Source organism: Salmo salar, chromosome ssa13 (genome assembly GCF_905237065.1).
Source record: "Salmo salar chromosome ssa13, Ssal_v3.1, whole genome shotgun sequence".
Classification (NCBI taxonomy): domain Eukaryota; kingdom Metazoa; phylum Chordata; class Actinopteri; order Salmoniformes; family Salmonidae; genus Salmo; species Salmo salar.
The window spans coordinates 102,575,477-102,603,072 of NC_059454.1; the positions used below are offsets into that span (position 1 = coordinate 102,575,477).

Sequence of the window (27,596 nt, forward strand, 5' to 3'; positions counted from 1 at the left end):
ACTCAAAATTAAAGTGGAAAACCACACTACAGGCTGATCCAACTTTGATGTAATGTCCTTAAAACAAGTCAAAATGAGGCTCAGTAGTGTGTGTGGCCTCCACGTGCCTGTATGACCTCCCTACAATGCCTGGGCATGCTCCTGATGAGGTGGCAGATGGTCTCCTGAGGGATCTCCTCCTAGACCTGGATTAAAGCATCCGCCAACTCCTGGACAGGCTGTGGTGCAACGTGGCATTGGTGGATGGAGCGAGACATGATGTCCCAGATGTGCTCAATTGGATTCAGGTCTGGAGAACGGGCGGGCCAGTCCATAGCATCAATGCCTTCCTCTTGCAGGAACTGCTGACACACTCCAGCCACATGAGGTCTAGCATTGTCTTGCATTAGGAGGAACCCAGGGCCAACCGCACCAGCATATGGTCTCACAAGGGGTCTGAGGATCTCATCTCGGTACCTAATGGCAGTCAGGCTACCTCTGGCGAGCACATGGAGGGCTGTGCGGCCCCCCAAAGAAATGCCACCCCACACCATGACTGACCCACCGCCAAACCGGTCATGCTGGAAGATGTTGCAGGCAGCAGAACGTTCTCCACGGCGTCTCCAGACTCTGTCACGTCTGTCACGTGCTCAGTGTGGACCTGCTTTCATCTGTGAAGAGCACAGGGTGCCAGTGGCGAATTTGCCAATCTTGGTGTTCTCTGGCAAATGCCAAACGTCCTGCACGGTATTGGGCTGTAAGCACAACCCCCACCTGTGGACGTCGGGCCCTCATACCACCCTCATGGAGTCTGTTTCTGACCGTTTGAGCAGACACATGCACATTTGTGGCCTGCTGGAGGTCATTTTGCAGGGCTCTGGCAGTGCTCCTCCTGCTCCTCCTTGCACAAAGGCGGAGGTAGCGGTCCTGCTGCTGGGTTGTTGCCCTCCTACGGCCTCCTCCACGTCTCCTGATGTACTGGCCTGTCTCCTGGTAGCGCCTCCATGCTCTGGACACTACGCTGACAGACACAGCAAACCTTCTTGCCACAGCTCGCATTGATGTGCCATCCTGGATGAGCTGCACTACCTGAGCCACTTGTGTGGGTTGTAGACTCCGTCTCATGCTACCACTAAAGTGAAAGCACCGCCAGCATTCAAAAGTGGCCAAAACATCAGCCAGGAAGCATAGGAACTGAGAAGTGGTCTGTGGTCACCACCTGCAGAACCACTCCTTTATTGGGGGCGTCTTGCTAATTGCCTATAATTTCCACCTGTTGTCTATTCCATTTGCACAACAGCATGTGAAATGTATTGTCAATCAGTGTTGCTTCCTGAGTGGACAGTTTGATTTCACAGAAGTGTGATTGACTTGGAGTTACATTGTGTTAAGTGTTCCCTTTATTTTTTTGAGCAGTGTGTACATATGGATTGTCTACTATGAGAGGGAGAATACAAAATACAGTGGTATATATATAAACATCCCTTTTTCAGGGCCCTGTCTTTCAAAGATAATTTGTAAAAGTCAAAATAACTTCACAGATCTTCATTGTAAAGGGTTTAAACACTGTTTCCCATGCTTGTTCAATGAACCATAAACAATTAAGGAACATGACTATTTTCTACATTGTAAATAATGGTGACGACATCAAAACTATGAAGTAACACATATGGAATCATACAGTAACCAAAAAAGTGTTAAACAAATCCAATGTATTTGAGATTCTTCAAATAGCCACCCTTTGCCTTGATGACAGCTTTTCACACTCTTGGCATTCTCTCAACCAGCTTCACCTGGACTGCTTTTCCAACAGTCTTGAAGGAGTTCCCACATATGTGCTGAGCACTTGTTGGCTTCTTTTCCTTCATTCTGAGGTCCGACTCATCCCAAACAATCTCAGATTTGGTTTGGGACTCAATGAAAACAACAGTGACTGTAATAATTTATACTGCATGATGTTATTTTATTGTTCACATAAGGATATATCAAGTTCTGATTATTACCCCTTTGTACACCAAGAGCGACATTTTGCAAAAGCAAATGGCAGTGAGCCAAAGAACCATAACATTTCAAATAGACCGGATGGATGGCATATTATCCAATCGGCCAAAAATTTCACCATCTGTTGAACATTTCTAAACACCAAATTTGTAAAAGTATTCAGACCCTTTGACGTTTTTCACATTTTGTTACGTTACAGCCTTATTCTCAAATTGATTAAATTGTTTTCCCCCTCATCAATCTACACACAACCCCATAATGACAAAGCAAGAACAGGTTTTTAGAAATGTTTTACAAATAAAAAAACTTTTTTATACATAAGTATTCAGACCCTTTACTCAGTACTTTGTTGAAGCGCCTTTGGCAGTGATTACAGCCTTGAGTCTTCTTTGACCCTACGAGCTTGGCACACCTGTATTTGGGGAATTTCTCCCATTCTTCTCTGCAGATCCTCTCAAGCTCTGTCAGGTTGGGATGGGGAGCGTCGCTCCACAGTTATTTTCAGGTCTCTTCAGCGATATTCGATCGTGTTCAAGTCCGGGCTTCGGCTGGGCCACTCAAGGACATTCAGAGACTTGTCCCTAAGCCACTCCTGCTTTGTCTTCGCTGTGTGCTTAGGGTCATTGTCCTGTTGAGGCTAAGGTTTACCTTCCAATCTGAGGTCCTGAGCGCTCTGGATCAGGTTTTCATCAAGGATCTCTCTGTACTTTGCTCCGTTCATCTTTCCCTAGATCCTGACTAGTCTCCCAGTCCCTGCCCCTGAAAAACATCCCCACAGCATGATGCTGCCACCACCATGCTTCACTGTAGGGATGGTGCCAGGTTTCCTCCAGACGTGACGCTTGGCATTCAGGCCAAAGAGTTCAATCTTGGTTTTCATCATACCAAAGGATCTTGTTTCTCATGGTCTGAGAGTCCTTTAGGTGCCTTTTGGCAAACTCCAAGCATGTGCCTTTTACTGAAGAGTGGCTTCCGTCTGACCACTCTACCATAAAGGCCTGATTGGCGGAGTGTTGCAGAGACTGTTGTCATTCTGGATAGTCCACCCATCTCCACAGAGGAGCTCTGTCAGTGACCATCGGGTTCTTGGTCACCTCCCTTACCAAGTCCCTTCTCCCCCGATTGCTCAGTTTGGCACGGGCGGCCAGCTCTAGGAAGAGTCTTGGTGGTTCTAAACTTCTCCCATTTAAGAATGGTGGAGGCCACTGTGTTCTTGGGGACCTTCAATGTTTTGGTACCCTTCCTGTGTGTGTGTGTGTGTGTGTGTGTGTGTGTGTGTGTGTGTGTGTGTGTGTGGGTGTGATTTGAATATTTATATTTAATCCATTTTAGAATAAAGCTGTAACAAAATGTAGAAAAAGTCAAGGGGTCTGAGTACTTTCCGAATGCGCTGTAGAAAACATTCAATATCATGTACTAACTGCAGCAGTGTATTTTTCTTGTTGTATTTTTCTTGTTGTAACCTAAGGAGCCTGTAAAACATCTTGATAGAAAGTGGATTGCTTAGTTCATGGCTGCAGAGGGATATTATGCGAATTAGTCATTGACCCTCCGATGAAAGGTTTAATGCAGATAATGTACACTGTGTTATGGCGTTCCATGCATATCATCATTTCCCCTTTCCCAACACAATAGATGAATTCAAGTCAGTGTGCCACAGGCTGCCTAGTGTCCTTTTGTCCAGGATGGTTACCATAGAAATAGAATTACTAAAACGGACATTCCATTCAAGTCGATGTTCTGTGATGGGGAGTAATTATATTTCTATACTATGCTGTCAACGCCACACGGCAGACACACACACACATAAACACAGGGGGAGGGGGTCCTTTATTGGTTGTCATAGCGACTTAACCCCCCCTTCTAAGATTGTATGTATTTATTGGAGGAAAACATGCAGTGGAAGGCAGAGATTTGTTGTGCTGACTTCAGGTTTTGGGGAGACAAATTAAAATGTACAGCATATTTCCCGTTTCACAATGGTGATATTTCTTATTGGAATATTCTTGTTCTCATTGTCACAACTAAGATGCATTATTTCCCATGATTTCATTTTGAGAGATGCTGCCCCCACTGTAAAATGATTCCCTAGCCCCCTGGTTGCATAACAACTAGGACATTTGGCCCATGGACAGGGAGATAGAAACCTGTCTGGTACAGGACAGGTGGTGCAGAGCTATTGATTGAGTCTGGAGGTGTAGTAGCTCTTCTTTGTTCAGGTCTTTTATAGGTTTTCATTCTGAATGGTGCTGAGCATCAACACATTGTCCCTCCTCAGCCTTCTGCAGAATTCTGTCTTTTTGCCGTGCTCTTTGTTTGCCCTTGACAACCAGCTTGTGCTCGGCATACGCTTCCGACGACGAGTCAGTGACGCTATGCTGATTATTTAATATCGCACAAATGTCGGCCAAATGTCGCCCCCCCCCACCAAAAAAACTAAAAACAAGACCAATATGTCTGCCTACCAGATCAATTTGTGTGTATTTTTCAGATGCAAGACGGCCAGATGCTGTTTGACTATCCCAAAGCTGTTTTACATCTCAAGAGGAATAAATACCTATCTGACAGATGGATTTGTGTCTTTTATTTTTCAGATGGAAGATGGCCACACACTGTATGACTACAACGTGGGTCTGAACGATATCGTCCAGCTGCTTATCCGTTCCCAAGCGGGGGACGCTCCAGACAGTCCTCTCATCTCTCCCTCCGTCATCTCCCCTGTCGTCAGCCCCAAGGAGTGTGACACACTGCCCCCCACCACCCCCAACACTACGACTGGTGCAGCTACCACCCCCTCTAAACCTACCACCGTGGCCCCAACACTTACCCCCAAACCCACCACAGTCAACAACAACAACACAACCACCACTGGCAACACCAGTACTACCACCAACATCAGTACCAGTAAGAAAACGAGTAACACCAGTGATCCCAATAACAACGGAGACGAGTCTTCTGGTCCACCGGCACCGCTGGAGAAGCACGACAACCAGCCATCAACCTCTACACGTCCCTTCCTCATAGACGCGGGAATTGGGGTGTTCAAGGTAAAGGAGAAATATCTTGCTGGACTGTGGTACAATTTTCTCTCAGGTTGATTCATTTGTGGTTTGAATAGGAAAGGCTGTGGGATAATATGCTATAGAATAAGAATATAATTAAGCAAAAAGGCCCGTGGGGGGGGGGGGTTTGGACACAATGCGTCGTGCCTGGATAGAGCCCTTTACCGTGGTTTTATGGTCATATACCCAAACCCCTGAGGTGCCTTATTGCTGTTATAAACTGATTACCAATGTAAAAAGTGTCATACATGTGGAATACGGTTTGATATACCACGGCTTTCAGCCAATCAGCATTCAGGGCTCGAACCACCCAGTTTATGAAGCCTGATTTACCACAACTTTCAGCCATTCAGGAGCCAAACTACCTAGTTTATAATATAGAACAGGGGATCCCAAACCTTTTTTGCTCAGGTCCCCCGTCCAGCATTGGGGAACATCCCGCACTCCCCCTGTGCACGCCATGTCTTTTTCTATGGGTACAAGCACTGTTCATGACACAAACTGTTCACACCCCTCTTGTTAGTTGGGGAAACATTTTGCAGGTTTAAAGCTTATTTTCTTGCAATTCTATACATTTTGCCATGACTAATGTGTATTCATGTGATATTTGAATGACTCAAACATTACAACAAAATCTATGGGCTAAAAAAACATTAGCTGACATATGCTAGTTGATCTGGACAAGTTATAAATATCTCTCTAAGGTCTGCAATGACTCTACTATAGCTCAGCTGGTTTTAGAGAGAGCATTCACAACTCTACTATAGCTCAGCTGGTTATAGAGAGAGCATTCACAACTCTACTATAGCTCAGCTGGTTAGAGAGAGCATTCACAACTCTACTATAGCTCAGCTGGTTTGAGAGAGAGCATTCACAACTCTACTATAGCTCAGCTGGTTTGAGAGAGAGCATTCACAACTAAACTATAGCTCAGCTGGTTTGAGAGAGAGCATTCACAACTCTACTATAGCTCAGCTGGTTTGAGAGAGAGCATTCACAACTCTACTATAGCTCAGCTGGTTGTAGAGAGAGCATTCACAACTCTACTATAGCTCAGCTGGTTGTAGAGAGAGCATTCACAACTCTACTATAGCTCAGCTGGTTGTAGAGAGCATTCACAACTCTACTATAGCTCAGCTGGTTGTAGAGAGCATTCACAACTCTACTATAGCTCAGCTGGTTGTAGAGAGCATTCACAACTCTACTATAGCTCAGCTGGTTGTAGAGAGAGAGCATTCACAACTCTACTATAGCTCAGCTGGTTGTAGAGAGAGCATTCACAACTCTACTATAGCTCAGCTGGTTGTAGAGAGAGCATTCACAACTCTACTATAGCTCAGCTGGTTGTAGAGAGAGCATTCACAACTCTACTATAGCTCAGCTGGTTGTAGAGAGCATTCACAACTCTACTATAGCTCAGCTGGTTGTAGAGAGAGCATTCACAACTCTACTATAGCTCAGCTGGTTGTAGAGAGAGCATTCACAACTCTACTATAGCTCAGCTGGTTGTAGAGAGAGCATTCACAACTACTATAGCTCAGCTGGTTGTAGAGAGAGAGCATTCACAACTACTATAGCTCAGCTGGTTGTTAGAGAGAGCATTCACAACTCTACTATAGCTCAGCTGGTTGTAGAGAGAGAGCATTCACAACTCTACTATAGCTCAGCTGGTTGTAGAGAGAGCATTCACAACTCTACTATAGCTCAGCTGGTTAGAGAGAGAGAGCATTCACAACTCTACTATAGCTCAGCTGGTTGTGAGAGAGAGCATTCACAACTCTACTATAGCTCAGCTGGTTGTAGAGAGCATTCACAACTCTACTATAGCTCAGCTGGTTATTGAGAGAGCATTCACAACTCTACTATAGCTCAGCTGGTTGTAGAGAGAGCATTCACAACTACTATAGCTCAGCTGGTGTTAGAGAGAGCATTCACAACTCTACTATAGCTCAGCTGGTGTTAGAGAGAGCATTCACAACTCTACTATAGCTCAGCTGGTTGTAGAGAGAGAGCATTCACAACTCTACTATAGCTCAGCTGGTTGTAGAGAGAGAGCATTCACAACTCTACTATAGCTCAGCTGGTTGTAGAGAGAGAGCATTCACAACTCTACTATAGCTCAGCTGGTTAGAGAGAGAGCATTCACAACTCTACTATAGCTCAGCTGGTTGGTAGAGAGAGCATTCACAACTCTACTATAGCTCAGCTGGTTGTAGAGAGAGCATTCACAACTCTACTATAGCTCAGCTGGTTGTAGTGAGAGAGCATTCACAACTCTACTATAGCTCAGCTGGTTGTAGAGAGAGCATTCACAACTCTACTATAGCTCAGCTGGTTGTAGAGAGAGCATTCACAACTCTACTATAGCTCAGCTGGTTGTAGAGAGGGAGCATTCACAACTCTACTATAGCTCAGCTGGTTGTAGAGAGGGAGCATTCACAACTCTACTATAGCTCAGCTGGTTGTAGAGAGGGAGCATTCACAACTCTACTATAGCTCAGCTGGTTGTAGAGAGGAGCATTCACAACTCTACTATAGCTCAGCTGGTTGTAGAGAGAGCATTCACAACTCTACTATAGCTCAGCTGGTGTTAGAGAGAGCATTCACAACTCTACTATAGCTCAGCTGGTTGTAGAGAGAGAGCATTCACAACTCTACTATAGCTCAGCTGGTTGTAGAGAGAGAGCATTCACAACTCTACTATAGCTCAGCTGGTTATAGAGAGAGCATTCACAACTCTACTATAGCTCAGCTGGTTGTGGAGAGAGCATTCACAACTCTACTATAGCTCAGTTGGTTGTGGAGAGAGCATTCACAATTTAGGAGACACTGAAATATGTTTTGTCATTAATTTCCTTGATGGCACTGGTACACCAGCAGGTCATGCAGCCTCATTTCACCACCTTTTCCCCTTTGCATTGCTGTGGTTTGGGCCCACATGCCTGTGGTAGTTTGAATTGGCAGCCATGTCTCAACTCCCTCAGCGTTCTGAGCTCCATCTCCATAGTGACCGGCCGACCCAGACGCAGGGCTCAGGACTGTTTAGCTACTGTAGCAGGTCCAGTGGTGTGGGTGCCAGTCAGGGCTCTGTCTGGCTGACTGGTGTGTGTGGGGTGGGTGGGTGCTTATACCTGTCCTATTTCACATGTGTGAATTGGAAATGTTTTTTGTTGTTGTTGCATATCCCAACTCTCCCGAGTCACCCTTGGAGAGTGAGGTCACGGCCAGGGGAGGTTGATATATTGTTCTGGTTCCTTATTCACAAAGCGTCTCAGAGTAGGAGTTATGCTGTAGGATCAGTGTAGCCTTTGAGCTCATAATGAATAGGATTTATATGGACCGGAGGGGTTGGGGGCGTCATACATCGGTACTCCTGTTCTGATAAGCATTTTGAATACTGGCCCTGTACTCAAGTCTCCCTGTTGAATGATGTCTGGATGGGACTGTACCTCATCTTTTACCTCATGGTATGTTCCTCTACAGATTTAATCTCCCCTTAGGCCTAGAATCAGATATCAGATTCTAAAAAAAAACATATTACCATGGAACAAATGGTTGCTAGGAATTTGTCTTGGTATTTTTTCTTATTCATACTCACTCAGAGTAAATGGTAGAGCTGCCACGTTTTGATAGACATGGCCTGTTCACAGTTAACACCAAAGCCAAGCTGCAGGGGAGCGTGGGCCTAAAGATGCCAAGCAGACCCAAGCTATGAGACACACTATACCCAGACACCAGCCCTGAGAGAGGGCCTGCTGCTGGCCAACCACAGCGGCTGTAAAAGATATGTGCTGGAACATGGACAGGACAGTCTCTTGGCTCAATGCTTATAGCGCCATCAAGGAGATGACTGCAGCTGTGTTTTCAGTTCCAAAAGTATGTGGACACCTGCTCGTCGAACATCTCATTCCAAAATCATGGGCATAAATATGGAGTTGGTCCCCCCCTTTGCTGCTATAACAGCCTCCAGTCTTCTGGAAAGGCTTTCCACTAGATGTTGGAACATTGCTGCGGGGACTTGCTTCCATTCAGCCACAACAGTATTAGTGAGGTCTGGCACTGATGTTGGGTCGATTAGGCCTGGCTCACAGTCGCTGTTCCTATTCATCCCGAAGGTGTTCGAGGTCAGGGCTCTGTGCAGGCCAGTCAAGTTCTTCCACACCGATCTCGACAAACTGTTTCTCTATGGACCTCGCTTTGTGCACAGGGGCATTGTCCATGCAGAAACAGGAATACAATGGGTGTAGATCTTACTGTGAAATACTTACAAGCCCTTAACCAACAATGCAGTTTTAAGAAAATAGTTTAAAAAAATATTTACTAAATAAACTAAAGTTTAAAAAATAAGATGTATGTATGTATGTATGTATGTATGTAGGGGGTAAAGTGACTGCATATCTAATAACAGGGAGTAGCAGCAGTGTGAAAACAAAAAGGGGGGATGTCGATGCAAATAGTCTGGGTGGCCATTTTGATTAATTGTTCAGCAGTCTTATGGCTTAGATATAGAGGCTGATAAGGAGCCTTTTGGACCTAGACTTGGATGTCATTGTATGCTGTAGTGTTATGATTTCCCTTCACTGGAACTAAGGGGCCTAGCCCGAACCATGAAAAACAGCCCCAGACCATTATTCCTCCTCCACCAAACTTTACAGTGGGCACTATGCATTCAGACAGGTAGCGTTCTCCTGGCATCTGCCAAAACCCAGATTAGTCCGTCGGACTGCCAGATGGTGAAGCATGATTCATCCCTCCCGAGAATGCGTTTCCACTGTTCTGGAGTCCAATGGCGGCGAGCTTTACGCCACTGCAGCCGACCCTTGGCATCACACATGGTGATCTTAGGCTTGTGTGGCTGCACGGCCATGGAAACCCATTTCATGAAGCTCCCGACGAACAGTCATTGTGCTGACGTTGCTTCCAGAGTCAGTTTGGAACTCGGTAGTGAGTGTTGCAACCGAGGACAGACAATTTTTACGTGCCATGAGCTTCACCACTCGGCGGTCCTGTTCTGTGAACTTGTGTGGCCCACCATTTTGCGGCTGAGCCGTTGTTGCTCCTAGATGTTTCCACTTCACAATAACAGCACATACAGTTGACCAGGGCAGCTCTAGTAGGGCAGAAATTTGATGAAACTGACTTGTTGGAAAGGTGACATCCTATGACGGTGCCACTTTGAAAGCCACTGAGCTCTTCAGTAAGGCCATTCTGTTGCCAATGTTTCCCTATGGAGATTGCATGGCTGTGTGCTTGATTTTATACACCTGTCAGCAACGGATGTGGCTGAAATAGCCAAATCCACTAATTTGAAGGGGTGTCCACAAACTTTTGGCATTGTAGTGTACTAACAGGATTACTTAAACACTCAAATGTACCATTGTGCACTCTGACCCACTGTCTGATAAATGGCATATTTTATTATATTATGACTAATGATGGAGATGACTGACCAGCAAACAGGTTTATTCAGTAGATAAAACTGATGAGGTAAGCACACCCACACATAATGAACAGGAAGTAGTATATGTATTGTATGTACGTAGTGTGAACAGGAAGTAGTAGCTCTATGTAAACTTAATGTGAACAGAAAACACCAAAAAACACCAAAAATCTACTTAACTTCGATACTACTACTGTACTCCGTCTCAGTAGCAGTGATTTCAAGTTCCTCTGAAAGCTAACGTTTGTTTTAGTTTGTTCATGATCAATTGTTGCAGGTTCACGGTACCGGTATTATTGATGTGCTACTGTTTTTGGTGAGACTTGTAGGTTAAGATTTAAATTGTACTCAAACCCAGTAGGTAAGGTCTCTGTAGTGTTGTGGTGTCTCCCTTGTAGTGATGTGTGTTTTCCTATATTTGTATTTTTAATCCCAGCCCCCATCCCTGCAAGAGGCCTTTTGCGTTTTGGTAGGCCGTCATTGTAAATAAGAATTTGTTCTTAACAGAGTTGCCTAGTTAAATAAATAAAATAAAAAATTGGCGTGTGGCCCAGAGGATGTCCCTGTCAATTAGCAGTCCCCGTTGGCCTGTGGAGATGAACATGGAGCTGATGACCGGAGCACATGAAAACAGCAGCCTGACTGAAGGCTTTGATTCTCATGTGAATTAATATGGAAAGGTACAAGCTTCGTCCTTTATAAACAGGCTGGTGGGTTTTGGAGACTAGAGTTGGCGTCGATTCCATTTAAATTCAGGAATTTGATTTACTTCCTGAACTGAAATGGACTTGACCCCCAAAAACCCCACTGTCCCTCCCAGCCTAACCCTAACTCAGCTCTTTAATTCAAGGACTTTACAACGATGTCTGATACTTTATATTCTGCATCTGTACAAGGCTGAGATCTGGATTGATGGTCTCTTGATGCGTCCTCGGTTTGTGTTATGATGCGTAACGTTGTTAGCTAATAGAGTTAGCCGCTCAGGGTGATGTCACTGTTCTGGAATCTTCATCCGTGAGTTCTTCAGTGAGTGTTTGTTGAGAGGCAAAGGGGGGACAGAGAACCTTCATCCACTGTAGCCATGATACACATTGTAAACATTGCTATGCTCAGAGGTCCCAGACAGCCTGTTGTTGGCCTTGCCCCTCCCTGTCTCCTAGCTCTGTTATGCATGTGAGCTGCTCATGTCCCATATACTGAGGCAAGGGCGGTGCATTTATAGCGTAGTCAATGGTGTTTAGCTAACACACTGGAGACAGCGCGTCTCTCATTTTGTCGCTAATCATTAACTTTTTCTCTCATCAAAACCTTCCATTGCCCAAGTAACTGAGGATTCTTTTCCGCCACTTTGTTCATGATGTCAACAAAAGTAAAAAGGCTTTGACTAATAGGAAGACTTTTAACATTTCATCACTATCCTTGAAATGTCCCATGAGTCTGTTGCTTTGTTTACCCAGAAACCTGTTATTGCTTTCATCAGTACTCACATCAGTACTCACAGCCAGTAGCACTCTGCACAGCCATTCATTTTAATTGTACATGTGCATTTTATTCATAGTTGAAAGGTAAACTCAATTTTCTGTTATTTTTCTCCTTTCAGATAAACGAATTGGTGGACTGCAGAGACATAAGCATCGGTGCCTGGTTTGAAGCCTGCATCGACAGCGTGTCACACAGCCCAAAGGGACAGCACAGCACCAGTAAAGCTCCTACAGCAGGGAAGGTTGGCAGGCCTAGCAAAAGGACTAACGGCAAGCTTGAGACAGAGCCGGGCCAAAGCCACCTCTCCTCCTCAGACAATAATAATGGGAATAATTCTTCTTCTGTGTTGAACTCTGACAGTATTGGGCCAGGGGCTGGGCCCTCCACCTCTCAAACAGACTATACCGCCACAGACAAAGAGAAGGAGGATGTGACGTACCACATCAGATATGATGAGTAAGTTGTCAGTGCTTTCTGACCTACTAGGTTTGCTATCGCAGATTCATATTTTCCTTTTTTGTTTGCTCACGGTTTTAGAAAAGTTGAATTCAGTTTGGTGGGATTAACCAACTGAGTGGTGATGGAGCCTACCAGGTAAGTAAGGACTGTGTAGACTGGGGTGCTTGGGAGTTCAGGAAGAGGTGAGATTGCATGCTACATATGAATAAATGAATGATCTAAGCCATAAAAACGGCTGTATAACACGATATGCACTTACAGTATTTAGTGCTGCACCATTAGATACAGAGGAGGAGCGATTACATGCCATATAAATCCCTGTATATCTACCATGATAGTTCTTGATGTAGTGCTACACCATTGGAGTTGATTTACAATAGCTCCACCCTCTCATTTGACCTTTAACCCAGGAAACAAAAGCTCAGGCGCTAATTGAAGAGAATACTATTTCCCCGATTGCCTTGGTGAGTCAGTCAAATGGAAATCGATGTGCAACAGGAAGTCATTTCCTGTCTCAGAGATCCATTAGAAAAAGGAATAAAAACAATTTGTCTGCAGCGTTGATCCTGGAGGGAGTATGTATGTTTTTAGGACTGACGCATAACTTTCATTTACACACAGTTGCTAGGCGGAGAGTAATAGCCAGATGAAATAGACAAGATATAGTTACATTCTGGATACATCCTGTCAGTTTGGAAATCGGAAATGTTGAATTGCATTTTTACTATATTTACACAACTTCCATGGCTTCCAACTTCTCTAAAAACCACATTGTCACTAGTTGGTGTTGTGAACAAAATCTGGGACAATGTGTTCAGTTTTACATGCAATCAAAGTAGGGAACATCTGCAACATATTAATGCAAAATGTTTTTTATTTAACTCACGCAATTTAAGCAGAAATCGCCCTACATCCTGCTGGATGGTGAAAGTTCCCCTGTAGGGATGTTGGGGATGTGAACCCACAACCCTTAGGTTCAGAGGGAACAGGAAAGGGGGCTCAGGTTGGAGCAGCTTGTTTACAACCACAGCCCCTGATTTATCCCTCCCTGCCTGCAGCTTATAAGGGAGTGTAGAACAGGGTGGTGGAGGGGAAGCTGCTAAATAGAATTTGGAGTCATCTTTTTCTGGTGAATCCATTCAGAAGGAGCCGTTTCCATGGTAACCACGGAGTTCTCGGGAGCGTTACTCGCAACCGCCTCATCTCCACATTCTAATTGCTGCCTAAAATTGAGTGGCACATCTAGCATGTCACATGGCGAGGTACAGGAGGCTCGTTGCTGTGTGAACCACATACACCACCAATGCTGTTGAAGAGTAGCTATCAATCTCTTCAGCCATTGGCCATATTTCAATATGATCAGTGTTTGACTTGGGCAGGAGCTCACTGACGCTGACTACCAGCACCTCACATTATATACTGCTTGAGCTCATGTTCCTCTTATAGAATATTAGTTCAAAAGTATTGTGGAGGTCCTGAACCAAAATATACACAGTACTGACACCCAAAATGAGTACCGACGTCTATTTTCAGTCCAAGACAAGCACTGAGTATGATGATTGCAAATAACAACAATGCATATTTCAAATGACCCCAAGCCAAGCAGCTTCTCTCTCTGGCTCTGATTGGTAAACGACACAATCTACCTTCCCAGGTTTTTACTGTTTGTTAGAGCGCGGAGGGTTTTCCTCTTCTCCTTTGTGTGCGTTGTAGTTAGGCAAGGCTTCCCAAGGTTCTTGCTGTATAATTTGATGCAGAAAAACAGCCTGTTTCACATTGAAATCTCGAACTAATTTCCAACAAAACTGTTGCCTCCAAGATAAAGAATCCTCTGTTTTTCTATACTAACGAGCATCTCAGATCTGGCTTATGGTCAGTCTAGTATTTGGCCCAACCAATGCATGTACATCCATCCAACCAGAAAAAAAAACCTGGATAGCTTAAATAATACAATTATCAGATTATATGGTTATATAATAAAGATAAGAAGGAATATATTTCCGCAGAGACCATGCTATTTCAGTATTGTGGCAGTTACCCCCCCCCCTTCTAATTTAGCTGCATGGATTAAACCTGGTACTTAGATGTAACAGATCTAATTCAGTGTATTTTCATTCAGTGTATTTCACTATTGCTAAAGGCAGACTGAGACCAAATGCCTGCAGGTCCATTGAATGATAAAATAATACCGCTGTTACAACACACTTGGCAACCTTGTATTGCGTGAATAGATCCAACCAGGACTGCCTGCCTGCTAGTAAATTACTCCCCCACTGTCCTCTCAATGCACTTCACTTCACTTATCCTCCCTCTTGTTTTCAGATTAAATGTGATTAAACAGATCTTGAAAAAAAAAAGTACCGTTTCCATTTAAATCCTCAATTACAAATTAACAGAGAGGTTAACAGAATGTGATCATTTCACCCGTGATGCTACCATGGAGTAATTGCGCTCAACTAAGAACGTGTGTGTGTGTGTGTGTGTGTGTGTATGTGTGTGTCCTCATCATCTGAACCCAGAGACCCTATCAAACCATGCAGCTTATCTGACAGCCATGGGACCCAACAAAACGATATTGGTTTCACGTCTCTCCTCCATATGCTGTACATGAGATCTGTCTGGTTGTCTACTTATAATGTTGATCACAGTCTCTCCAGTCAACACTCAAAATTCCACAATCTAAAACCCAAATTCTAAATGACATTCTAGAATCGCTGCTTCCTGCTCCTCCCAGGTCCCATGTTCAGTATGAGGGTCTGTGTGGCCCATGTTGGGGGTGGACCACCGTGTCCTGAACACTGACTTCTGTTCTGTTCTCCCCCTACGGAGCCTCCTGTTACCCTCCCAGTGTCCCAGCACATTGACTTCTGTTCTCCCCCTACGGAGCCTCTGTAATCCCCGCCACCCAAAAAAGGAAATCCGTGCCTCTAGCCTGCTACGCTCACACAGTGTCCCAGCACACTGACGACTTGAAGCCGTTACTGTGCCCAAGCATTCTTCTCTAGTGTCTACTCACCTATACACTAGTCATGCTGATGGACTGAATTGTAAAATGCATTCTAGTAGAATGCATAAATGACTTGCATTGACAGGACACATTAGCATACATGTGTTTGGCAGTGGGGGCCCAATGCACTCCCTCTCTCTCACACACAGAAACACACACATGTACACACACTCACACACACATGTACACACACACACATGAACAGACACACACATGTAGAGAGTGTTGCTGTGAACCATATGCTGGTCTTTCTCTCCCTCTGTGTAAAGCGTCGGCCCGGGGGCTATAGAGGGTGTGTGTGTGTGTGGGGTACCATGGATTGATATTCAGGACATGAACATGATTGTGCAGGGAGCACATGCAGGGAGAGAGAATGTGAGGGTCGATCAGACCGAGGAGGTTGTGTCTGAAACGGCACCCTATTCCCTATATACTGCACTACTTTAGACCAGAGCCCTATGGCACCCTATTCCCTTTATAGTGCACTACTTTAGACCAGAGCCCTATGGCACCCTATTCCCTTTTATAGTGCACTACTTTAGACCAGAGCCCAATGGTACCCTATTCCCTTTTATAGTGCACTACTTTAGACCAGAGCCCGAATGCACCCTATTCCCTTTATAGTGCACTACTTTAGACCAGAGCCCTAATGCAGGTCCACTTCTATCTAGGTTTCATAGTACAGCCAGTGGCAGCTAAGCCTCCTCTCCATGCTAATGTGTGTACCTCCAATCTTTCTTCTATCATCCAATCAATGGTCAAATCTATGTTCCTGTGGTCAGGATTCCATCACCCCAACACTGTCACATTTAGATGATGGAGGATGGGCTGAGAAGATCAGCACAAAATCCTTCAGAAACCACTGTAATTGTATTTCAGCAGAGTGTTAGATGCATCTGTCTAGTCAGTGTGTTACTAACTCAAATGAGATGGTCAGACAGATGCATGAGAAGGTCAGAGGAAAGCTCTGTGATTTGTGACGTGTGTGTGTGTGTGTGTGTGTGTGTGTGTGTGTGTGTGTGTGTGTGTGAAAAGCATTGTGTTAAGCAGACGTAGCTGAGCTAATCTCCAGCTTTCACACCGTCCCTTTGAAACGGTAGATCCCCTTGTTGTCTCTTCTCTCCTGATCTCCGCCACAGAGATCCTATTGTTTTATACATTAGACATTCTTTTGATGTAAAACTCTGATAACCTGGGGGATGTGGGGAATAGGGAGGGATGTATTTGACATACATACATACATACATACATACATACATACATACAGTATAGCCTACACTTGCATAATTTACTATTTTCTTTTGACGATACATACTTGACAAACTCTTTCTACATCTCTAAGCCTGTTGAATTAGCCCCAGTTCACAGTGCATATTATATTTGCTATCTGAGTGCCTGCATGTGTGAAATATCAATTTATCTAAAGAGGTGAACCTGGACCCAGTTTTCCTTGCATGAAAAAGATTAGTGACTACCCAAGGAGAGCCCAGATACAGGGGTGTAGCGCTGCCGTAGTGGAGGTGAACGGTGCTCCCTCACCTTTGTTTTTCAATTTGAGAATACCCTGAGCTGGTAAAAATATTTCTGGAAAATTGAAGTCTGATACATTTTAAATGATATTTAATTACCACTAAAGTTCCATGAAAACGATCGAATGACAAACTAAATAAATATGTAGGCTATAGCAGCACATAGGTTGGTAAGTGGTGGTGTCTTCCCTCTCTCTCTTTCTCTCTCTCTAGCGATGGCACAAATTAGGAATAAACTGTAGGCGTGTGCAGAGGCCCGTCGGTCGGAGGCTTGGCCACTTTGAATGGGCCAAATGCGACATAACAAGAACTGCCACAGACAGAACTCCAGAGGTTGACTTGGGGCTCATGTACCACGTACTTGAACTCACCTTACTGTCCGAGTGCTTAACTTACGTACCACCTATATTGTGTATGCAGAGAAAGTGATCCACCACATGAACTTTGTCATCACACTAACGAGATCTAGGATCCAAATTCACCGCGTGTCTGCCTTGACGTTCATAAAACTCCACGGACACCTCTTGCGCAGTGGAACCCAGAACGATATGTTGACCACTTGGTTACGGTGAAGTCCTTTCAGCGCCACAATTTTGAAGGGCGCTCAAATCGCTTAAAATAACCCTCATCAAGATCTGTTGCCTAACCCTAATAGTCCTACTCATATTATTATTATTATTATTATTATTATAAAATAGAAGATTATCACTTCTCATAATGGTGCTCATTAAGTCAATTTAAATCAAAGCTGAATGAATGTCTCTCAAGATCACATAATGATGAATAAGTATTTTACATAACAGAATCTAATATAATTGCATATACTGTAGCATAGTAGGCCTATAATATGTTACACCAAATACACCTCAGTCATTTCTTATCTGAAGCTGAATAGTCAACAACAAAAATCCTGCACCAAAACTAAACGGCGCATGCCGATAGGCAGGATATACGTGTTCGTAACAGCTGTCCAGCGATCCTAGTTGATTGGTGTTTGTTCTGATGATGGACACAATGAAGCACATTGGATGTGCAGGATCAACAAGATGCTGACGGCTGTAGATTTGTGATTTGTCGCTTGCATCTCAATATCAGACTGGGGATTTTGTAATCAAACATCAACAATTTACCAAAAATAGTACAAAATACAATAAACTTAAGTTCCTGACGATAGACACAAGGAAATACATTAGATGTGCAGGACAACAGTATGTTGATGGCTGTAGATTCCTGATTTGTCTGTTTTAGCATTTACATTTTTTTACATTTTAGTCATTTAGCAGACGCTCTTATCCAGAGCGACTTACAGTAGTGAATGCATACATTTCATACAATTTCATACATTTTTTTTTTTTTTTTTTTCTGTGCTGGCCCCCCGTGGGAATCGAACCCACAACCCTGGTGTTGCAAACACCATGCTCTACCAACTGAGCTACAGGGAAGCTTTAGCATTGAATGCTTTAGCATTGAAATAACTGTGAATTAGCAGGGTGCTAAAGTGTTAAAGAATGTGATCTACCGCTTGCATGTCAATATCAGGCTGGGAAGAATTTACATGTGCGATCTCCACCTATCTGCAAGCATGACCAATAGCATAACACCTTACTGATATGTAAATTCAAACAACCAATAGGAATACATAAACATTGAAATACGCATTTCTGCAGTGTCAGGTGGAAAGATAACAACCATCCTGTTACACTTTAATCAAAATGTGCCTAGAACAAAGGCTAATAGTTAACACCATCTGCTTAAATTCACTCATGAAACAGTCATTCAAAAATATTTAAATGCATATTCCCATGAAACAGTAATTCAAAAAGATTTAAATGCATATTCCCATGAAACAGTAATTCAAAAAGATTTAAATGCATATTCCCATGAAAATGATCGGTGATCAAATGACTGGCATGCTGTTTGGATATTTCACGGGTAAAACGTGAATTATCATTCACAAATGACAGTGATGATGGTCTATTTTGAAATGAGTTATGCCCCTAACTTGGTTTTTGTGTGGGCATAGGCAGACGTTGCGATTGGAGGATGCATTTTATACATATTCTATAATGGTATTCAATAGGCTACAAATGTGGATTGAAAAATGACGTCATTATATAAAATAAATGTGCTCCCTCGCCTAAAAGAAATAGCACTACTGCACAAATAACACATCTGAAGATTTTTTGTTGTGATTTTGCTATACAAAAAATCTATGCAAATGTGTGGTTTGCATCACTTAAAATGTCAGATGTTGCATATACGTTACGAACATTTCAAGTGACTATACTTTGCCAAAAATGTATATTTTTCATAGGAAATGTACTCAGGTGTGTTGACATCTTATGAGCATTTTGCATGCATTGAATTAGCCAAGCATAAGCCAAGCAGTCCTGTCAATTCCCTTTGAGAGTAATTCATTTAGGAGATTTACACTCCCTGTAGATGCTTTACATAATGAATGCATTTTGATGTTATGTGGAGGAGGATGATGATGATGATAAAGATGATATTCTTTGCTCTCCCTAGTTACCCTGAGAACGGCGTGGTGGAGATGTGTGGCGGTAACGTGCGGCCGCGGGCTCGGACCCTACTCAGGTGGGACCAGCTCACGGTAGGCCTGGTTGTCATGGTGAACTACAACATAGAGATCCCTGAGGAGAGGGGCTTCTGGTTCGATGCTGAGATTACAGCACTCAATGAGATCTCCAGGACCAACAAGGAGGTCCGCATCAGAATCCTGCTGGGGTAAGAGAGGACATGCTGGGGTAAGAGAGGACATGCTGGGGTAAGAGAGGACATGCTGGGGTAAGAGAGGACATGCTGGGGTAAGAGAGGACATGCTGGGGTAAGAGAGGACATGCTGGGGTAAGAGAGGACATGCTGGGGTAAGAGAGGACATGCTGGGGTAAGAGAGGACATGCTGGGGTAAGAGAGGACATGCTGGGGTAAGAGAGGACATGCTGGGGTAAGAGAGGACATGCTGGGGTAACAGAGGGCATGCTGGGGTAAGAGAGGGCATGCTGGGGTAAGAGAGGGCATGCTGGGGTAAGAGAGGGCATGCTGGGGTAAGAGAGGGCATGCTGGGGTGGCATGCTGGGGTAAGAGAGGGCATGCTGGGGTAAGAGAGGACATGCTGGGGTAAGAGAGGACATGCTGGGGTAAGAGAGGACATGCTGGGGTAAGAGAGGACATGCTGGGGTAAGAGAGGACATGCTGGGGTAAGAGAGGGCATGCTGGGGTAAGAGAGGGCATGCTGGGGTAAGAGAGGGCATGCTGGGGTAACAGAGGGCATGCTGGGGTAAGAGAGGGCATGTTGGGGTAACAGAGGGCATGCTGGGGTAACAGAGACCTGTCATGGGACAATTTCCGTTGGGAAAGTCTGTTTCTCTCTTCTAGGTCAGGTGGTTATGCCAGTTATGTAACTTAGATATTTCTGCTTACACAAGTTAAGAGGACTTTCTCTATTTCTGTTTGTTAACCTCAAAACATCCTAATAGCCTGGCTGAGTGGGTGTAGAGAACATTCCCTGTGGAGCTCTGATGGACTGATTAACACATTCTCTCTCCCCTCCTCTCTTCCCAGAGGGCCAGGGGACGTCATCCCAGACTGTAAACTGTTGTTTCTGGATGAGATCTATCAGATTGAGAAGACTGGAGCACACTCGCTGTCTGCTGTAGATGGACAGTTCAAACGTAGGCCTCAGCACACTCATACCAATACTACAGCCAATCAGGGCTGAGATGGGGCATACCACAGCCAATCAGGGCTGAGATAGGTCTACCTAGTACGCCAGCTGTTCTAGAAGCGCTGAGGTCAAGGGGGTACTGCAAAGAAGTAACTTGAAATTGTTTTCATCAATTAGCCTGAAATTGATACATTTCAAATCCTTCTTATATAGCATTCTGCATATTCAATTTAAATGGCAAGATTACATGGGTTCTTGGCATCAATATGTGCATGTGTGTTTGTGGTGCGTGTGGGCTTATGGGTATTTGTCTTATGGTTTTGTTCGCCTGTGTGTGTGCGCCAATTCTTTGCATATGTATTTGTGTGTCTGTGAGTGTGTGTGCACACCGGTGTATGTGTTTACATGTGCGTCTGTGTGTGTATGTTTGTGCGCCGGGATGGATCCAGGCAAGAGCGGGCCGGAGTGTAAGCACTGCAAGACGGACCCCGAGTCGGAGTGCAGGTTCTGCTCGTGCTGCGTGTGTGGAGGGAAGCAGGATGCCCATATGCAGCTGCTGTGTGATGAGTGTAACATGGCCTTCCATATATACTGTCTCAACCCACCGCTAGCCACCATACCTGACGACGAGGACTGGTGAGCTCTGACCTGGTCATCCCAGATCACCTGGGGGTGCTATACTCACATAGGATGACCCTATGGGCCCTGGTCAAAAGTAGTGCGCTATATAGGGAATAGGGTGCCCTTTGGGATGTAGACAAGACCTGTGCACTGATGGCTGGTGGAGCAAGTATGATGCACGATGTCAATTGACTCTAATGATTGAACATGCATTGTGAGTGTCATAGTCATGTTTACATGTTAGTGCTGACTGAGATATAGATATGCCTTTAGCCATATGAATAACTTCCACATTCTATATTTTCCTTTGGGTGCCAGTCTACATTTTATTGTAGGTACCAGATTTCTCTCTCATAGATGTCTTAGTAACACACTGTCTATACAAAAGACACTGACACCAACAGTATACTACCAGTAGTAGTTTCTCTCCTGTCCATCTACATTGACTTCCTGTGTTGATAATGCTCTGAGAGGCAGTAGATCAGTAAGGGAGTTATGATTACTGTGTTGTGCTCGGCAGGTACTGTCCCACCTGTAAGAACGACACCAGTGAGGTGGTTAAGGCCGGGGAGAAGCTGAAGGCCAGTAAGAAGAAAGCCAAGATGCCCTCGGCCCATACAGAGAGCCAGAGGGACTGGGGCAAGGTGAGACAGACAGGGTCCTTCACACTAACCCCTGGGCCCATACAGAGAGGGACTGGGGCAAGGTGAGACAGACAGGGTCCTTCACACTAACCCCTGGGCCCATACAGAGAGCAAGAGGGACTGGGGCAAGGTGAGACAGACAGGGTCCTTCACACTAACCCCTGGGCCCATACAGAGAGGGACTGGGGCAAGGTGAGACAGACAGGGTCCTTCACACTAACCCCTGGGCCCATACAGAGAGGGACTGGGGCAAGGTGAGACAGACAGGGTCCTTCACACTAACCCCTGGGCCCATACAGAGAGGGACTGGGGCAAGGTGAGACAGACAGGGTCCTTCACACTAACCCCTGGGCCCATACAGAGAGGGACTGGGGCAAGGTGAGACAGACAGGGTCCTTCACACTAACCCCTGGGCCCATACAGAGAGGGACTGGGGCAAGGTGAGACAGACAGGGTCCTTCACACTAACCCCTGGGCCCATACAGAGAGGGACTGGGGCAAGGTGAGACAGACAGGGTCCTTCACACTAACCCCTGGGCCCATACAGAGAGGGACTGGGGCAAGGTGAGACAGACAGGGTCCTTCACACTAACCCCTGGGCCCATACAGAGAGGGACTGGGGCAAGGTGAGACAGACAGGGTCCTTCACACTAACCCCTGGGCCCATACAGAGAGGGACTGGGGCAAGGTGAGACAGACAGGGTCCTTCACACTAACCCCTGGGCCCATACAGAGAGGGACTGGGGCAAGGTGAGACAGACAGGGTCCTTCACACTAACCCCTGGGCCCATACAGAGAGGGACTGGGGCAAGGTGAGACAGACAGGGTCCTTCACACTAACCCCTGGGCCCATACAGAGAGGGACTGGGGCAAGGTGAGACAGACAGGGTCCTTCACACTAACCCCTGGGCCCATACAGAGAGGGACTGGGGCAAGGTGAGACAGACAGGGTCCTTCACACTAACCCCTGGGCCCATACAGAGAGGGACTGGGGCAAGGTGAGACAGACAGGGTCCTTCACACTAACCCCTGGGCCCATACAGAGAGGGACTGGGGCAAGGTGAGACAGACAGGGTCCTTCACACTAACCCCTGGGCCCATACAGAGAGGGACTGGGGCAAGGTGAGACAGACAGGGTCCTTCACACTAACCCCTGGGCCCATACAGAGAGGGACTGGGGCAAGGTGAGACAGACAGGGTCCTTCACACTAACCCCTGGGCCCATACAGAGAGGGACTGGGGCAAGGTGAGACAGACAGGGTCCTTCACACTAACCCCTGGGCCCATACAGAGAGGGACTGGGGCAAGGTGAGACAGACAGGGTCCTTCACACTAACCCCTGGGCCCATACAGAGAGGGACTGGGGCAAGGTGAGACAGACAGGGTCCTTCACACTAACCCCTGGGCCCATACAGAGAGGGACTGGGGCAAGGTGAGACAGACAGGGTCCTTCACACTAACCCCTGGGCCCATACAGAGAGGGACTGGGGCAAGGTGAGACAGACAGGGTCCTTCACACTAACCCCTGGGCCCATACAGAGAGGGACTGGGGCAAGGTGAGACAGACAGGGTCCTTCACACTAACCCCTGGGCCCATACAGAGAGGGACTGGGGCAAGGTGAGACAGACAGGGTCCTTCACACTAACCCCTGGGCCCATACAGAGAGGGACTGGGGCAAGGTGAGACAGACAGGGTCCTTCACACTAACCCCTGGGCCCATACAGAGAGGGACTGGGGCAAGGTGAGACAGACAGGGTCCTTCACACTAACCCCTGGGCCCATACAGAGAGGGACTGGGGCAAGGTGAGACAGACAGGGTCCTTCACACTAACCCCTGGGCCCATACAGAGAGGGACTGGGGCAAGGTGAGACAGACAGGGTCCTTCACACTAACCCCTGGGCCCATACAGAGAGGGACTGGGGCAAGGTGAGACAGACAGGGTCCTTCACACTAACCCCTGGGCCCATACAGAGAGGGACTGGGGCAAGGTGAGACAGACAGGGTCCTTCACACTAACCCCTGGGCCCATACAGAGAGGGACTGGGGCAAGGTGAGACAGACAGGGTCCTTCACACTAACCCCTGGGCCCATACAGAGAGGGACTGGGGCAAGGTGAGACAGACAGGGTCCTTCACACTAACCCCTGGGCCCATACAGAGAGGGACTGGGGCAAGGTGAGACAGACAGGGTCCTTCACACTAACCCCTGGGCCCATACAGAGAGGGACTGGGGCAAGGTGAGACAGACAGGGTCCTTCACACTAACCCCTGGGCCCATACAGAGAGGGACTGGGGCAAGGTGAGACAGACAGGGTCCTTCACACTAACCCCTGGGCCCATACAGAGAGGGACTGGGGCAAGGTGAGACAGACAGGGTCCTTCACACTAACCCCTGGGCCCATACAGAGAGGGACTGGGGCAAGGTGAGACAGACAGGGTCCTTCACACTAACCCCTGGGCCCATACAGAGAGGGACTGGGGCAAGGTGAGACAGACAGGGTCCTTCACACTAACCCCTGGGCCCATACAGAGAGGGACTGGGGCAAGGTGAGACAGACAGGGTCCTTCACACTAACCCCTGGGCCCATACAGAGAGGGACTGGGGCAAGGTGAGACAGACAGGGTCCTTCACACTAACCCCTGGGCCCATACAGAGAGGGACTGGGGCAAGGTGAGACAGACAGGGTCCTTCACACTAACCCCTGGGCCCATACAGAGAGGGACTGGGGCAAGGTGAGACAGACAGGGTCCTTCACACTAACCCCTGGGCCCATACAGAGAGGGACTGGGGCAAGGTGAGACAGACAGGGTCCTTCACACTAACCCCTGGGCCCATACAGAGAGGGACTGGGGCAAGGTGAGACAGACAGGGTCCTTCACACTAACCCCTGGGCCCATACAGAGAGGGACTGGGGCAAGGTGAGACAGACAGGGTCCTTCACACTAACCCCTGGGCCCATACAGAGAGGGACTGGGGCAAGGTGAGACAGACAGGGTCCTTCACACTAACCCCTGGGCCCATACAGAGAGGGACTGGGGCAAGGTGAGACAGACAGGGTCCTTCACACTAACCCCTGGGCCCATACAGAGAGGGACTGGGGCAAGGTGAGACAGACAGGGTCCTTCACACTAACCCCTGGGCCCATACAGAGAGGGACTGGGGCAAGGTGAGACAGACAGGGTCCTTCACACTAACCCCTGGGCCCATACAGAGAGGGACTGGGGCAAGGTGAGACAGACAGGGTCCTTCACACTAACCCCTGGGCCCATACAGAGAGGGACTGGGGCAAGGTGAGACAGACAGGGTCCTTCACACTAACCCCTGGGCCCATACAGAGAGGGACTGGGGCAAGGTGAGACAGACAGGGTCCTTCACACTAACCCCTGGGCCCATACAGAGAGGGACTGGGGCAAGGTGAGACAGACAGGGTCCTTCACACTAACCCCTGGGCCCATACAGAGAGGGACTGGGGCAAGGTGAGACAGACAGGGTCCTTCACACTAACCCCTGGGCCCATACAGAGAGGGACTGGGGCAAGGTGAGACAGACAGGGTCCTTCACACTAACCCCTGGGCCCATACAGAGAGCCAGAGGGACTGGGGCAAGGTGAGACAGACAGGGTCCTTCACACTAACCCCTGGGCCCATACAGAGAGGGACTGGGGCAAGGTGAGACAGACAGGGTCCTTCACACTAACCCCTGGGCCTATACAGAGAGGGACTGGGGCAAGGTGAGACAGACAGGGTCCTTCACACTAATCCCTGGGCCCAAGGTGGGGGACTAAGTTTACATCCCAAATGGCACACTATCCTCTACATAGTGCACTACTTTAAAACAAAGTAGTGCACTATGTAGGGAATAAGTTGCCATTTGTGATGCAGCCTAATATTTCCTAATGACATGGGTCACACCAGGGGGTTGGGGCCAATTCCATTTTTTAAAATTCAGTAAGTAAAGTTACTGGTTCTCAGTTTCAGCAGAATTGAAGTGGAATTGATCCCAACCCTGGGTCAGATCAGGTCATGGGCATTGGCAGAATCACTATGTGGTTATCAAAATTCTAAAGGGGGACTGAGGAGAGAATTTGGTGTTTGAAACGATTCTTCAAATTTGTTCTCTGGCTGTCAAGGACTCTAGCTAAACTATGTGGGGTAACTTAATTTGTTTGACTCGTTACATATTTCAACGGAAGAAAGAGGCGGTATCTTGGCCTGGACTGGAGCTCATATTTGAATGCCTCACTCAGAAGGAGGACCTCCTTGGTTCTTTTGGCAGCAGACAGAATGAGTGAGACACACACACACACGGGTGGCAAACAGAACTGTCATTGTCTAGCACTTTGTTCCGCTAACAGAAGCCGTTGGCCTGTTGAGTCAGTGTTAGCAGAACAAAGTAGATCTCTTGTTCACGGCTTGGTAGCAGAGTTACTGAGTGCTACTGAAGGAGTCAATTGGCAGCAGGTAGCAGTGGCCAAGCTTGGGTATGTTCATTATTCACCAAACCCGAAGAGAACGGACTGAGACCGGGATGGACTACCTGGACTTCCATTAAGAACTACTCATTTTTGTTTTCTGTTGCAAAATGTTTTGCGTCAGTGTGCCCTACTGAACAAAACTGTACTTTTCAATGTCAAACTAAAATGAGTATTATTTCTTATTGGACAAGTCCAGGTTGTGCCTTCCCATTTTACTCAGTAGTCTTCTGTTTGGTTCCTACTGAACATGACCCAGGCCCACAGTAAGTTCCTCTGCTCTCACTAAGATGTGTGTTATTCTGTGTTGGCTAACTCCCTCTCACACTGTGAGGCGACGGTAACAATGCCATTTAAAACGTTTTGCTACAATGTGTTCAACTGAATGCAACCCAGGCCCAGGTAACACGGGCAGGCCCTCGGTAAGTTACTCTGACTAAGCCACAGTGTTTGCTGTCTCTCTCTCACGCTGTGAGGCGATGGTAACAATGCTATTTAAAATGACTCAGCAGAGTGAAGTTCTTTTCCTGGAACCAAAGTAGGGGAAAATAGCTAACCCCATTGTTTCCCAGAAATACACCATGGATGCGTACCAAACGGGACCCTAATTCCCTATGTAGTGCACTACTTTTGATCAGGGCCCATAAGGTTCTGGTCAAAAGCAGTGCACTATATAGGGAATTTAGTGCCATTTGGAACGCATAGAATGCTAATTGAAAACAGACTATTCTGTACATTAGTATGTATTTATGTGCTAAACAAGGTGTTTTTTTTGGGGGGGGGGGGGGGGGGTTACTCATGGTTTGGGAATGTTATGAGAGAGAAACACTGAGGAATGAATCAAATTGTCCAGCACTTTAATAATATAAACATTTGCAGCCCGGAAATAGGATTCTTGTTATACATACAATACTATTCAGGTCTGATTAGGTTATATGGTAGCTAAAACTTATACTAGGAAGTCCTTGGTTTATGTAATGTGTGTGTGTGTGGGTCCAACATGTGAATACATGCTAGCTAAAGCATGCATGATTAAGTCCTTCCCCTGAATGCCCTGTTGATGTTACAGGGTATGGCCTGTGTGGGGCGCACTAAGGAATGTACCATCGTCCCTTCCAACCATTACGGGCCCGTACCTGGGGTTCCCGTGGGAACAACATGGAAGTTCCGCGTTCAGGTGAGCCAATGGGAACGAGGTTTGGTACCATGTGACC

The 27,596-nt window shown here is 46.5% G+C and overlaps 1 protein-coding gene across 2 annotated transcripts in view; it reads left to right on the forward strand.

Moving 5' to 3' along the window:
* Window positions 1–27,596, forward strand: part of LOC106568437 (E3 ubiquitin-protein ligase UHRF2) — a 48,833-nt gene that overhangs the window by 14,727 nt on the left and 6,510 nt on the right. For both annotated transcript variants that reach the window (XM_014138767.2, XM_014138765.2), the window contains exons 2-8: window positions 4,575–5,027; window positions 12,083–12,420; window positions 19,486–19,704; window positions 20,542–20,651; window positions 21,094–21,280; window positions 21,786–21,909; window positions 27,452–27,559. In XM_014138767.2, coding sequence (XP_013994242.2) covers window positions 4,575–5,027; window positions 12,083–12,420; window positions 19,486–19,704; window positions 20,542–20,651; window positions 21,094–21,280; window positions 21,786–21,909; window positions 27,452–27,559 — 1,539 coding nt within the window. The remainder of the gene's footprint in view (window positions 1–4,574; window positions 5,028–12,082; window positions 12,421–19,485; window positions 19,705–20,541; window positions 20,652–21,093; window positions 21,281–21,785; window positions 21,910–27,451; window positions 27,560–27,596) is intronic.